General features: G+C 32.2%; 2 protein-coding genes across 2 annotated transcripts in view; one reads left to right on the top strand and one right to left on the bottom strand.

Moving 5' to 3' along the window:
- Positions 1–15,744, bottom strand: part of LOC123700467 (rabankyrin-5) — a 47,363-nt gene that overhangs the window by 16,640 nt on the left and 14,979 nt on the right. The gene's annotated exons all lie outside the window — the stretch shown is intronic.
- LOC123700491 lies at positions 182–10,765 on the top strand. Its single transcript, XM_045647726.1, has 5 exons — positions 182–348; positions 4,684–4,823; positions 8,571–8,744; positions 9,239–9,395; positions 9,812–10,765. The coding sequence occupies exons 2-5, from the start codon at positions 4,778–4,780 to the stop codon at positions 9,930–9,932; spliced, it is 498 nt and encodes a 165-aa protein (XP_045503682.1). The 5' UTR covers positions 182–348; positions 4,684–4,777; the 3' UTR covers positions 9,933–10,765.

Raw genomic sequence — 15,744 nt, 5'->3', positions numbered from 1 at the left:
CAATCGCCAAACTACAAAAAAAGCTAAAAAAAACCCAATCAGACAGGTGATAACTATTTATATCTATATAAGAGCTGTTAATTCGAGCAAGGTTTAAATTGTTCGCGAGCTAGCCATCGAACGGTCAAGTACACAATATGTTACGTAGTATGACACAAGTCCTTGAGGTAAGGCGGTTGGGCGGAGAGCGTGCGCCCAGTAAACTCTAAACTACACATTGAGTCACGCGTATACCAAGACGGCTCGCTGCATTCGTAACACGATAGAAATTGTAGTCGTTAGTGTGATCTTGTGCGTTTGTGATAACAAGCCAGTGTGATAAGAGTATTGTGATTCGTTAATAGTCAGGTAAATATTACAGTTTTCTCCGCCTTGAGAGTTAGGGTTTTCGTAAATAAGTAAAGAATTATTCATACCAGAAATTTCAAAATTTTTAAAATGCTCATGTTGTACATTTTCATGAAATGTGGTGATCAAAATATTTCCTTCTTTTTAAACCAAATTCGAAAAACATCTTGATTGTTTTGTAAACTGTAAATTTGTACCTATATGTAAACTTTTGGAAATAATTTAAGAGCAAATAATTAAATTAATAATTAAGACTCAAACAAAAAACAGGTTAGACGAAATACAATTATACAATTATCTGATATGTTTTGCTTTAGCATGTATTTACATTCACATTAGGTGCATATAATAAAATTTGATATCGTAGGTAGTTTGCTCGCAGCTATAGAATAAAATTCTGATTTATCTAGTACCTATTAAAAGTAGCAGACAGACAATAACAGATAAAAACAATATTATAATACTAGACGTACATTGTTTTCGAATTATTAAATCCATTTTTAATGTTATCAATTGCAATCTAAACCCAACCGAGCTAGAGCATTCAATAACAAAAAACCCAAATAATGAAATAGCTCAAGCTTGAAAATAGACGAGTTCTTTCATTCAAATTTAGTATCTACTTAATCTTCATCAAAGAGAATTACGCGATCGCTGTGTTCATTGATGACTCGCCGTTCGAACGTTTTATTGAGAAGCTCTTATCTACAATCCCTTATGATACGGTCATCAAGTGTAGCAAGAACTGTCGCGGTAATGTTAATTACAATCAAATGTGATGTAACTCTGGGACTTACTCCATCTAATGGACCGAGTGACCCGGTTTTAAGAAGCTGCTGGCCTACTCAACTGTGTCAGCTATAACCCAATAATCAAAATATTCGAATTATTACATTGACTTTGAATTCAACGCTTAATCAACATTGCTTGAATAACATCGAAGTAAAAATAATACAAATGGAATTGACATTTAAATTGAAATAAATAATTATAGGCATTAAAAGGTACGAAATTAACGTATTGAAAACATTATTGATGAATATTTATGTCAACAACGATCAGCAGCAACGTATGAATTTAAAGATGACGCATACAAGTGTTTACACATCGCCCAAATTCTTCGGTGGCAAATTATACATACATAAACAAATTTTCTCAGGACAAAGATCATTGCCGAGGGGGTTGCGGAAGAATTCTAACAAATACCCGCGGCCCCCTCATTAAAGCGGCTCGACGGAACACAGTGGGGTTTTAGTCGGTAAGAATCCGACATAACCCACGGCTCCTTCCCCGGGGGCCGTGGGTATCTTTGGAAGATTTCCCCACTATAAAAAAAAAAAAAAAAAAAAAAGGACAAAGATCATTAATATACTATTACTAGCTATTATTACATTATCACAAGCTGTTACAACTCCACAGTGAGTCCGATTAAGACTCATCATTCAATAGTAAGTGAACCACACATAGACGAGGCCTCTACTATTTAATTTTCTAGAAAAAAAAATTATAATAACAATGTGTCTGTGGATTGTCGGTACACGACCAGTTATAGATTTAGTATGAATAACGATAAATTTAGGTTGAAATTATAAGATAAATGGATGCAGCAGTAATAAAAATTAATTGTTGCAAATGAGGGGAAAGCCCTTAAAGGAAATCATTATATAAATATTGATGATTTTGATGATGTATCTCCCATTTCAAGCGATACACGGAAATAGCAAAATCTAAGTGACTTGATAAAGGGTCGTGTTTGTCATTTAACCTGCAAAATAAAAGCTCCAATCGATATTGCGCGGTATCCCATATCCTTGAGTGCGGTTACCACATCCTCGCCGTGCAACTCTGGCCATAAACTATCTACTCATATTGTATAGGTACTTTAGTGAAACTGACTAACGACATGTGTAACTTTTAGATCAGCGCATTCAATCTTTTATTTACAGTTCGCACTGTCACGTCTGCAATGAAACTTATAAATGCGCTGTCAGTCAATAATTATTGTTTATTTGTTTTTCTATTCTCTTACGTAAGAAGAAAACATTACTCCTAAAAATACTTATATATAAGTACTTACATATTGTTTTCTTGTTTTTTCGATCAGAAATAAGTATCTACCGTCCTATCAAGATCTCATGCTATTGATTGTAGAAGTACAAAATCGGAAGTATAATAAAAATCTATTATCCTAATACCTACATTCAAATACGCCAAAATAGATTCTTCAAAACAGTGTCAAGTTCACGCAGTTTAGTGTCTGCATACGAAGTATGTATCAAGGTTATCTCAATACGAACAGAGAGGCAGAAATATAAAACCAAAAGCAATTTGGAATTATAAGCGATAAAAAAACGAGGACCCTAAAAATCCAGAGACAGCGGCTTTGCTCTAAATATAGTAAGAGATTAAGTAAGTGCACATAAAAGCATATAACCGGATTAAAAACGTTTTGCAGTTCGCGTTGAAAGCACCTTATTCACAGATTCGCTTTTCAGTAACATATAATTTATAAAGACTTTCAATATCATGAATTTTTTCGCAACAATCCTCAAATTAAAAATAATAAATGAGCAGTCAATGTACATACAAGGTCGTGTTTTATTTTTGGCATAATAAATCACCGTGCATATTAAGAATTGATAGATAAATCTACAATCACTGAAGTAAATACTACTTAAAGTAAATACCAACTTACATGAGGTCATTATATTATTATGTTAACTTTTTATGCCGTAAATTCTTCATTGAATTGTATTAAAGTACGTTATTAACGTTACACCTTGAAACTGCGATTTAAACCTACCTACAGCTCAGACAGAAGGTTAAATATGTGAACCTTATAATTGTAATTCCGATTAAGTTTTTAAATTTATTCTGAAAACAATTATTTTATTTTGCAAATTCACCTAAACAATACCTATCGATTGTTTTATTTGTTAGTTATATTTTACCAAACATTTCCTTAAAAGAGACTGTATCCATCAGAAAGTTAATATCCATCATCTTTTTTGTAGAAAATATAGCTTTGTCTATTTCTGCTTTCTGTAAACATGAGTTTACTAAACGGTAAAATTGACAAAAATTACATGAATAAAAAATCCTCTATTCTCATTATCTTAAGGTCTTCTTTACTACAGGGTCACTAGCCTTGACGTCTATAGTATTTGTATTTGATACAACCAGTTTACATAAATTACAAAATTAATAAAAAATAGAAAGGCTAAAAAATTCGGTCATGGCCTTGACAATAAAATCGAATGAGCCAAATAGTATATAGTATTTTATAATCATACCGGTTATGTATTACGAAACCATGGTATACGAGTATCCTATACTACGATAGACCATAATTTACCGGCAACGCTTTACGAAAAACCACGTAAAGCATATTATTACACCGCTTTTACCAACTTTTACTCAGTTAGTATAATCCATACTAATATTATAAATGCGAAAGTAACTCAGTCTATCTGTCTGTTACTCAATCACGCCTTAACTACTGAACCAATTTGCATGAAATTTGGTATAGAGATATTTTGATACCCGAGAAAGGACATAGGCTACTTTTTACCCCGGGACATAGGATAGGTTTTATCCCGGAAATCCCACGGGAACGGGAACTAAGCGGGTTTTTCTTTGACTGCGCGGGCGAAGCCGCGGGTGGAAAGCTAGTACACACATAAATGAGAAATAGTAGGTAATATGGTAATAGTCATGTTGTGAGCTGTTGTAGAATTAAAAAAATCAAAAGTGTCGAAGTATTGAAGTAACACATATCAAGGATAGCTATTGCACTAGGCAAGTTGATGATTTGCTGCCAAGAAAAAAAATTATGTTTAAAAAATTGGACAATTACGACCTTTTTATAACTTGAAAAGACTCTTTTGAAGTTGCAAGCCAATCTAAATATGCAAAAGCTCGATTCTTATCAACTATCACGTCAGTGTTCTTTGTCCTTGGAACTCCTTGGAAATAATAAAATCTGATCAGGCATACAAAATATTAAGGTGCACATTGCACATACATATTGAATTAAATTATGTTGTTGTTAACTTCTACAGTGCAAAATGGAAATCCCAGAGTACATAATTATAATGATATAACGTACAATTCCAATGATTGATTATAATGTGCTCTACATTTTTTGAATTGGTTATTATCACTTGAACGTTACAAATTGTTACCATATCATTTGACGATTGTTAAGTACTAAATTGTGAATCGTTCACGTAAACTATATTTATACACAACAAAATTGTTGTAGAATTTAATGAAGTAAATATTTATCTATTACCCAGAGAACAAGTAATTATAGAACAAAATTTAATATTTCAGAGCCGAACGAGTGTACCTTTTGAACTAATATTAGCGTAGTTCAATTGCACAAATTCAAACTGGACTAAACGCGCTGTGAGAGCCAGATCCGAGTATGGAGCAATATCTGGCCGTGGTGACTTTGTCGTTGATTACAACAGGTATGTTTCTCGTTCAAATTTTTACTCTCTGTTGTATTTAAAATAAGATGTAGATAAGATATTCAGATCGTTTTAAAAAATATATACATTCCGTAAGCGTAAGATAATGAAATGTTAGGAGACGAAATTCGCACTCGGAATATTAAATTGAAACTTTTTAAAAGGTTTAAAATCCATTTTATTACATGACTCACGATCCATTCAAATCTCGTGTTACTGTGTAATGTTTCTTACACTACCATCAATTGTTCGTGAAGGTTTTTTTAAGATAACACAATTTGTTTATTAATTAATTATTATCAAACGAATATAGCCTCATTATGCGTAAGAGCATCCTCATTCAGATAATTTCCCAATCACCGACCACAACCAATAGTACTGAAGGTTATTTGTGACTACCACCAATGAACAAAATTATGATTCACAATTTAAAACCACAATTAGTGCGTGATACGCTGTAATGCTCAAATAATTGTATAAATGTAAGCAAGTGCACGTTATGATACGGAACAAATCTTGATACGCAACAGTTCACATTATATTGTACTTTAAAAAAAATATTTTTAACACCATAAATGTGGAGTCGTAGTACCTATATCAGATAGGAAAGCCTTTTATTGAGGATATTTTGGATGAACTTCTAAACTTATAATTCGATGATAATGACTTGTTTAGTATCATTCATTAAAAAGGAAACCTTATTACGAATGAAATCAAACACTTAGTGATTTATCAAAGTAGCCAAAGCATTTTTATTTTTAGGTCACTCAAACGTACGAGGTATGAATCATAAGTGACAACACCACAAGTTTTATTTTTAAATTATAAACAGTAACTAAAGCCCAATAATAATAATTCAATGATGCGGTGCGCTGAACTATACGATGAGTCACGCTATAAGTGGATACGGCAGAGTAAATAACCATAATTATGAACAAAAGTGATTCCATATAATATTATGTATTTTCTGCCGATATTCCAAAAACTATTAGTGATAATATGTGTGAATCACAACAAAATATTAATTATTCAGATTGTCTAACAACACCGCTAAATAAGTCATATAATATTAGGGTAAACAATGCAATGGGAGCAGCGACTGCAACTAATCTATACCCAGGTGTTGGATCTCTGAAGTCAAAGCATAGATTTCTGTATCTTCTTCCTCGCTCCACACACAAAGAGCCTGATTCTCCTGCAATATACATGGATTCGTTGGTATCGCAACGAGCTCCACTTTCATCAACAAAAGTGTACTTCGTTACTAAGCGAGCAATCATCCCTTTTGTACCGTTCTGCCGCTTTCCTAGATGATCTCTAATCCATCCATCTTTATAGATTCTGTGTAAACTTTGTACACCCCATATAGTTTTTACATTTTCCTGAGCATTAAAGTAACTTAGAACGCTATTTGTATGTTTAAATTCAGGAAACTTTCTTTCACTTTCTCTTACATCATTCCAAAAAATACCTATCGAAGAGAGAAAATCTGCTTCGACAGAATTGTTTTTTGCCATTAACATATTGTTATGCCCTATGATTCCACAGTATAACTTTGTATCTAAAATAAATGGGGCACCAGGAGCGAAGTTGCATACAACCCGTACATCACCGTTATTTCTTTGCCCGAAGGCACATCCAACTTTTATAGTTTTTGCCCAAAGCAATTGTACGGAATTAAAATTTTTAATCGATGTTCGTCCACAGTGTACGTCTGCTAATTTTATTTCTTGCCCACCGCTCCAAAACCATTCATGAATACAACCTATTACTGGTGAGATAAAGCATTCCAATTTCGGTGCGCTGAAATTAAAGTTAGAGTTAAATCCACTGTTGATTTAACTTATTTATTTATTAATTAATTAAATTAATAACCATTTAAAAGCTGAATCGCTTGCTCTAACGCAACAAAAATCAGCATATTTAGTGCATTCAAGATGAGTTACAAACTTCCCGTCAAGAGCAGAGCATGGTGCAGGCCCAGGAAGACACTGACGTAACCAAGCTTCAGAAATCTTTTGTAAATCATAATCATAAGTTATTTGATGCATATTTGCTGCAGGAGGTAAATGAGAATATCTATCAGAATCGCCACTTGCAACTTGATTACGCATAGAATTAATTGTATTTACTAAAGCAATATGATCCAAAATAGTCGGCACTTGAACCGTATACCCCTTCTCACAAAGTTTTGACAAAGTTGCATCTGGGAACAAGCAAAGAGTATGATCGCCGTAACATGGTTGTACACCGCACCATCGGTTCATAACTTGCGTAAACGGTGGGTGAAACGACCTATCGCCTTTTATATTATACCCCGGATCTATCACATTGTTTAAATGGCCACCATATATACCGAAAATTTTTGACGTAATTTTTCTTCGTCCTAACTCGCCATATAATAGCGGAAGTTCCCAGCATGGATATTTTTCTGGAACGTACCATACATTCGCATTTTGTGTATCATTAATAATATCCTTTAAAATATCATTCTCAACAGCTGGTTCTAAATTATAAAACTGAACGGAATGATCCTTCAACTTTAGTTGAGTTGTGTCATTGGCTATTTCTTCATTTATATCTTTATTTTGCGAAATATTTACTTGGCGTAATATTTTTTCTTTATCATCTTCATATGCATATAAGTAATCTTTAAATATATCTGATTTTGGCACGAAAGTCGATGTCGGTTCCGACTTATCTTGGTTGTTTAGATTATCGACATTAATGTTTTGACCAGAATATTTAGTAATATTTAAAGTTGGATCTATTGTTTTATTGTCTTCTGTATTGTATAATAAAATATGATCACTGCTATTATTATGTGGATAGAAGTTATTGTATTCCGTTGTTTCAAGGTTATATGTTAGATTATTATAATCATCACCACCACGTCTTCGTTCTATTGAATCAATATAGCTTATATTTTCATTTCGATCGCTATTATTATCGTCGTCGTAATAATCAACATCAATATGGTAAGAACCAGTTATCAAAAGAAATAATATCTTGAAGAAACTTATAACGTACATTTTAACTTTCATCAATTGTCGTAGTACATGGCCAGCTTGATATTTAACGAACATTTACACAAATCATATTGTGTCTATTTAAATACAGTTTTACTTGACATATTATTTTAATAAGCAATGTGTCTCTATAATACAGTTTCAACCTTTTCAAATAAGTTTTGCATATAATACATTAATAATTATTATTATTCTACAACCATTAATTCTGTCAAGTGATTAAGACGATCCAATTCGGAGAACAATTAGTTTTATAGTGTACGAAGCTATGTGTAGGCGTATAAGGAGCAACGTGCTCTGATTCATCAGAAATATTATGGTATCATGGAAAACATTGAATACGTCATACTTCCATTCATTTAAAGACAATTTTTCTAACTCATAACTATTTGATAGCTATGTATTAAGTAAGCTGATAAATTATTAGTTATGAATTTAATTGTATCCTGATTCCTGTGTATATAATTACCAAGAACGTTTTGTTCATGATTATACCTTTTTAGGAAGATAACTATCTCAATGTTATTATAGTACGAGTAAAATAATCTTCTAAGAAATGCTTTGTAACTTTTTATGTATTCAGATCCCTTTTAGATTTCAACATTTCAGTGAAATGAAACTTGTTTATGTCACTATGTAAAATGCCCCAAATTAAATGTTCCCGGTGTGTCATACTGCAGAGAAAAATTTATATTAATTATATTAACTATATTTTCAGGAGTATCTTCGTTGCAGTGCTATCAGTGTTTAATTAATCCACCACCTGGAGAGTATTACAACACCACGAAACGTTTGTGTGTCCACTTCGATTATTCTGATAAGTTCATTGTGGACTGTCCATTCTCCACTATGTGTATGAAGCAGGATTTCTACCTTGACATACAGAATGGAGGTCAGTATCAACATGTAAGATTTACTACCTACTTATTAGTTATTAAAAAACTTTTAATATAATTAACAACACTACTTATTACTATGAAACTGCAAGTCATCTAAACCTGAATACAAAATGTATGATAACTTTGATAAATTAACACATTTAGAATAGAACATCCAATTTACTACAGTTGAAATTTAAAGAAAATATTTGGATTTTATCGCAAAAGGGGCCCCAATGAATTAACAGTATTAAACATTCCGTATCAATGGGCAAAGGTTTCATGTTATTCACCGGCGCGAACCCAGCAATTAACACTCCAAACTGAAGCCAAACAAACAAGCCAGGGTACTGTTTACAGACGTTAAACATACGCGGTGTACAAATGTTTGACAGACTCGTCTCTGATGGAACTTGCTAAGTTTCAAAACAAAGTATACGTATAAACAAATGACTATTTACAAAAACATTAGAGCTGTTCATTAATTGGAACTTATTATCTATTTCAGTGAGGATAAACGGTGTTCTTCGTGACTGCGCTCAGCAAAAACACGAGTACCAGGATTACAAGAATGGCAAATGGTCACCAAAAACAGAGGTCGTTGAGGCCTACGAGGAAGGTTGTTCGAGTCCGGACTACAAAGGCGAAAGAGCAGTGGTTACAAAGTAAGTATGTTTAATGATATTAGCATGTATTCTTTATTAAGCATAATAAAAGATACGTCTAGTCACCGTTCACCTTGACACAAAAAGTAAAGGCGATACGTACAAAAGAAAGATCGAGTGGTTTTGAGTGATCTTTTCAAGAGCTTAGATTCATACTTTAGACGAGAAATTTCAGCATGATGATGATGAAATGCATCATACAGATGAAATGGATATTCATCAGTATTTAATTATACCAGGTTACTTATTAAGTGAAAAGTCATAACTTAATAGATAACTATACGATCAAAATAAGTCTACGATATCAAAAATAAGACTACGATACGAAAAATTAATTATTACCAATTTGAATTTAGAAATTGACGTGTACTTTAGTTAGTGTATATTTACTAGTTACCAAATTTTCCTCTTTACAGGTACTGCTACTGTCGAAGCAACCTATGCAATTCATCGAACACGAACCATGAGGGCTACACCGACATAATGGGTGTCATCGTCGTTTTTAATCTAATGAAATATATCAACAGTCTTAGGTAGTCAACAATTAATGTAGAATAATGTTACTAATACTCTTGTGAGTGATAAGTGCCAATTGTGGGAATGGAGTGAGCAATCTCAAGAAACATCATTCCAAGAATAGACTGACATGTTAGGTAAATGTGATTGATGATTAAGCCGACATGTGAAAATATAAGGACACCGATCAAATACCTAATCAATACATAAAACTCATTGACGGCCATATTTCCATACCTACATCGACATTGAAAACAATATAATTTAACAACACCAATCTGGTGATATTGGTGTCCTACCAATCGAAAAGTACATTAATATTAGAATAACTCTAGATGATTGTTATCTTGTACATACACAAACAAACATAAGAGAAATGTGGTCGAAAATTCAAAAATAAAATGAAGCATATAATGTGTATTATTTCATGTTATTGTCGATTAAAAATCATTGTAAATTGTAATATGTATTCAAAATGTGCGTGCTTAACCAATGTTATGTGATAAATCATATTTGTGATATTCAAACCGTTAGTTATAAGGGCTCTAACTGTAAATACCTTAGTAGCAAATATATTTATAATTACTTGTACAAAACTTCATTTCCATATTATTTTCTAAGCTTTTATTTGCCGAAATATCTTTGAATAATTCATAAGCAAATAGTTATTTAATGTGTGATAAATATCAGCATTGGCAAAGACCTTCATTGGATAACGGCACTTTAAATGCTTACTAATAATTAAGAAGAAGGTTTCATACTTGAAGTAAGGTTATCTTAAATTCAGAATCAAAATGATTTTGTGAATATTGTTATCGTGTTTTCGAGTTGTTTTCAATAAAAAGTGAAAAATTTGTTGTGTTTTTTTTTACAATCTATTGCTTGGAAAACCTCGCAGAGAGGAGCATTTTGAAGTAATAATTAAGTAAAATAAAATTTATAGAATGTAATGTAAAATAATCCTATACAGAGTGTCCCCCTAAGCGCGAAGAGGCTTGTAGTTTTGCATACACTGAACACGTAAAAATTACATCATTTTTTTCTAGCTTCGCGCAGCCAGCATATATAGGCCAGTGGAAATGAACATTAAATTCGCAAAGCACGATGTAGTTCTGCATTTTTGGTATGTTGTTTGGATCAGTTAGGGTGATGTAAAGTTGTGCTCGCTGCGCACCACGTGATAAACTGCGAAAATTTGGGTCATTTTTCACTTTTTGCTCTAAAAGTCATAAACTATGCGTTTTCGACAAGTATTACACTACATAGAATAAGGTTATTTAATTTTTTTTTGGCTCGCTGACTCGCGTTGAGTACGGACGTGTTTACGTGAAACTTACAAATTTAATATAACAAGTGTCAAGCCATTTAAAATCTTAATGAAATAGAAATAAAGGTGTAATTTCCGGCAACAAACTGTGAAAAAATATAAGTGTAGTGAGGAAGACGGACTGCGTCAATAGCATCTTTCTTTGTCCTGCTGTCTCCGTGCGATACGTCACTGCAGCTAAGCCTGGCGCATACCACAAGAGCGAAGCTATAAATACTGTGTGCTATATTTTGCATTATCTTATTACTAAGCTTGCTGAATTCTACGAAAATGAGTATTTTACGTTCACCAAAAAGTACCTTGAGTATCGCGGGTAGCAGTTCTCAGCCAAATTTATCTACTTTTAAAGAAACAGATTATGAACAAAAAAATGTATCAATCCGAAAGAAAAAAAACGCCTGAAGACGAATTTGCATCACAATTTAAGGATTTTAAAATGGAAATGCTTGATATATTGAAGAACTTTAGCAAATTGCAAACAGACAGTATTCAGTCAATTAAAAATGATATTTCATCTATTAAAGACCAACTTACAGATATCAAAACGACAACAGACGGACTAGCTCTTGAAAACCAATACCTTAAAACCCAAATAGAGAATTTAACGAGTAATGTGGGTGATACGCAACAGAAAATAACTAAATTGGAAAACGACGTTCGTCTTCTACAAAATTTTCAATCGTCATCTATAAATACAGAAGATTCAAATTCTATGAGTTCTTCGACAAATATTATAAATGAAGTACAAGATAGACTGGAACGCAGTAAAAACATAATAATTGTTGGAATTACGGAAACAAAAATGGAAGACTTGCAGAAGAAGAGAGAGCTTGATAGATGTGAAGTGATGAAAATTATATCTCAAATAAATCCACAGTGTCCTGAACCAGTAAAAATATTTCACCTTGGAAAATTTAATGAAAATAAACTACGTCCTATAAAGGTCTGTTTTTCTTCGCAAGAGAGTGCAAAATCTATACTGATAAAAAAATCAATAATTAAAGATGACAAAATTAAAATCTATTGGGACCAGACACCAATCCAGAAACAATATTTGATAAATGTGCAAGAAGAACTGCGATTGCGTACAGAAAACGGAGAAAAAAATCTAATCATCAAATACATTAAAGGAATACCCACAATTTTAAAAAACTTTCCAAAAAACTAAATACGAATGAAAATCCAGTAAATTCTGAGATTAAAAATAATAATATCACATACAATCTCTGTCAAAATTATGACGACGTTATAGTTCGCACCAAATCCATAAAGTTTCTCTACGCTAATGTCAGAAGTATAGTAAAAACAGGTAAAATTGATGAATTAAGGTGTATTGTGGAATCTCTCCAGGCTGTTGTCCATTTGATAGTGCTGACGGAGACATGGATTAAGGATGAAGACCAGGCAAAAAGGTTACAGTTACCCGGATACACGCACTACTATAATTACAGAACTCAACTGAGAGGAGGAGGAGTCTCTATTTATATCCATGATACACTAAAACATGAATTTCTTGAGGAACAGTTTGAACATGGCAATCATTTCTTATGGGTACATCTGATCTCACTTTCCCTAGATATTGGAGTTATATATAAACAGCCAGCAGCAAATACTCAAAAATTTCTTGAAAATTTTAGTCAACATTTAACAAAAAGAAAACGTGTAATTGTATTTGGTGACTTCAACTTAAACTTACTGAGCAACGACCAATCAATAAAAGAATACAAACTGATATTAAAAGAAAATAATGTGAGACTATTAAATAAAATTAGTATTGAATACTGTACGCGAGATACGTCATCCTCAAAGTCCATCCTGGATCATGTTCTTACTAATCTACACAATGACACCTTTCAGCTTTCTATTATTGAATCTTCACTTTCTGATCATAAACAAATATATTTGGAGTTGAATAGACACAAACGAGAGGCTTTAAAACGAGTTCAATATCAGTCAATCAATCACACAAGCGTATATAAAACTATTCAAAACATATTTTCGAAAGAAGAGTTCCTTGATTATAAGCAATTTGAAACGGCTTTGACAGCCGCTATCAACAATAATAAAATAACAAAAACAAAAATTTTAAACCCGCCAAGTAAAGACTGGATAAACAAAGATCTGATTGAGAGTATAAACCATAGAAATCAACTGTGGTACAACCTGAAACAAACTCCTGGTAACGAAGGACTGAGAGAAGTTTTTATTAAGCAAAGAAACCTCGTATTTAACAAAATTCAATCGGCGAAACGTCAATTCTATATTAAAAGTTTTAGTAATTGTCAGAGTGATCCTGCAAAAATGTGGCATTTGATTTATAAATTATGTAATAATAAGGCTAATTCTAGTCCGGTGATTACGAAACTTAAAACTAACTCTGGACAAATAACTAACGTCAATGAAATTTGTGAATATTTTAACGATTATTTTTCCACTGTAGGCATTCAACTAGCCAACGACATTCCTAAAGAATTTCATAGAAACATTGAAAGAACACTTAAATTAAAAAGCCCCTCAAATTCTGCAAATAACTTGTCTAAATTAGAACCAACAAATGAAACTGAAGTCTTAAAAATAATAAATAGTCTCCGTAAAAATACTGCTATAGGTATGGATGGAATAAGTATTCGGGTTATAAAAAATATAAAAGATTTATTAGCGAGTAACTTGGTGAAAATAATAAATAAATGCCTAAAAGAAGGTTGTTTTCCGGACTCCCTCAAAGTAGCCTCAGTAATTCCCATTCATAAATCTGGCTCGAAACTAGATCCCAGCAATTACCGACCAATATCAGTACTACCGGCTATGTCAAAAATATTTGAAAAAATTTTACACTCTCGTTTAAACGGTTTTCTTACGTCTACTGAATTTTTCTTTAATAAACAATACGGATTCAGAGAAAAATCTAATACTATTGCAGCAACGGTAGATCTTATCACTAATGTCAGACTCAACATAGACCGAAGAAAGGTAGCTCTTGGAGTATTTGTCGATCTTAAGAAAGCTTTCGATACCGTTAGCCACGAAATTTTACTCTTGAAATTAAGAAATGCGGGAATAACTGGAGTAGCTTATGACATATTCAGATCATACCTTAACAATCGATATCAAGTCGTAAAAATTAATGATCACTGTAGCAAAAAAAGATCTATAAGCTGTGGCGTGCCTCAAGGTTCCCTCTTGGGCCCTCTATTTTTCCTTATCTATATTAACAACATCCACGAGATAGGATTAACCGGAGATATTACTTTATATGCTGACGACACTTGCTTGTTCTACTATGGTAATTCTATAGATATTGTAGTAAATCAAGCTCAAAAAGATCTTAACATATTAAACAGATGGTTTCAATCAAATTTACTTACGATTAACGCCTCCAAAACAAATCGATAACTAATTTCAAGAAATTGCTAAAGAAACATCTTTTAAACTAAATATTATAATAAAAAAATATACACCTATTATTTATAAATAAATATAAAAGATAAACATAAATAAAACCTATAAATTATACTTTTACTATTAAAATACATAATTTATATACTTAGTAAAAACAAAGTGCAAAAATAAAACTAATTTTATATCTCATGAAAATAGCATATCTTTACCTAGAACACAAGCCTTATATCTTTAGAATGTCGTTGGGGTAGTCTGAAATTATGTTTATAAAAATTACCGCCCATTTTTTTGTTTTCTTGTTGTATTCTATTTGTGTTAACAAACTACTTACTACGTACAACGTTAAGCGAGCAAACATGTTTTATTAAATTTTATTATTATTTCTCTGTAAGTGATTCAAATGTAATCTTTTTGAGAAATAAATGTCTTAAACCGTAATTTGCAACAATTTAAGTCTAACCGCAGCTCTCTAAACCTAATAACAACGAAGCTGTGGCCTTTCAAAGATAGTCAGTTTTTCCCGAAAATTTCAAATTTTTAGTTTTGCTCCCGTTTGAACCAAAATATTGGCAAAACCGCTCGTTCTATGAGAAGGTCGTAAAATAAAGTTGTAGAAAATTTAATTTTCTTTTATTTTCAAGTTTTGCCAATATTTTGGTTAGCAGCGTATGCAAAACTATAACCTCCTTTGAGCTTAGTATTACGACGGTGGGACACTCTGTATATTACAATAACTAAAGTGTGTATTTATGACACGTAGCAACGAAACAATTTTATGATATGAATTTTTTTGTCTTATGATATTTAGGAGGATTGACATAACGTACATTTCTCATCATTCATTTTCAGGAAAGCTAATATAAGTTAAATTAATTGAATGTTTTTTACAGTCGCTCACCTGTAGCATGTTATTTTTAGTTTTCTTTTTTTTAACATTTATTAATTAATATGCTAATTTCAGTAGTTCTAGACTTATAAGTTGTGTTACTTAATTAGAAGTTAGGATTATATAAAGTAATAACTAAAACTCTAACTTATTTTGTCTCAGGCATTCAATATTTAGCGATGCGTACAGCGTATTACATTTCTTATCTTTAACAAATTATT

The sequence above is a fragment of the Colias croceus genome, chromosome 19 (genome assembly GCF_905220415.1).
Source record: "Colias croceus chromosome 19, ilColCroc2.1".
Lineage (NCBI taxonomy): Eukaryota > Metazoa > Arthropoda > Insecta > Lepidoptera > Pieridae > Colias > Colias croceus.
This window is presented reverse-complemented; position numbering and strand designations above follow the sequence as displayed.

Coding starts and splice junctions, on each gene's coding strand:
- LOC123700491 (XM_045647726.1), top strand. CDS start 4,778: ATGGAGCAATATCTGGCCGTGGTGACTTTGTCGTTGATTACAACAG. Junction 4,824..8,570: donor TTTGTCGTTGATTACAACAG/GTATGTTTCTCG, acceptor CTATATTTTCAG/GAGTATCTTCGTTGCAGTGC. Junction 8,745..9,238: donor CCTTGACATACAGAATGGAG/GTCAGTATCAAC, acceptor TATCTATTTCAG/TGAGGATAAACGGTGTTCTT.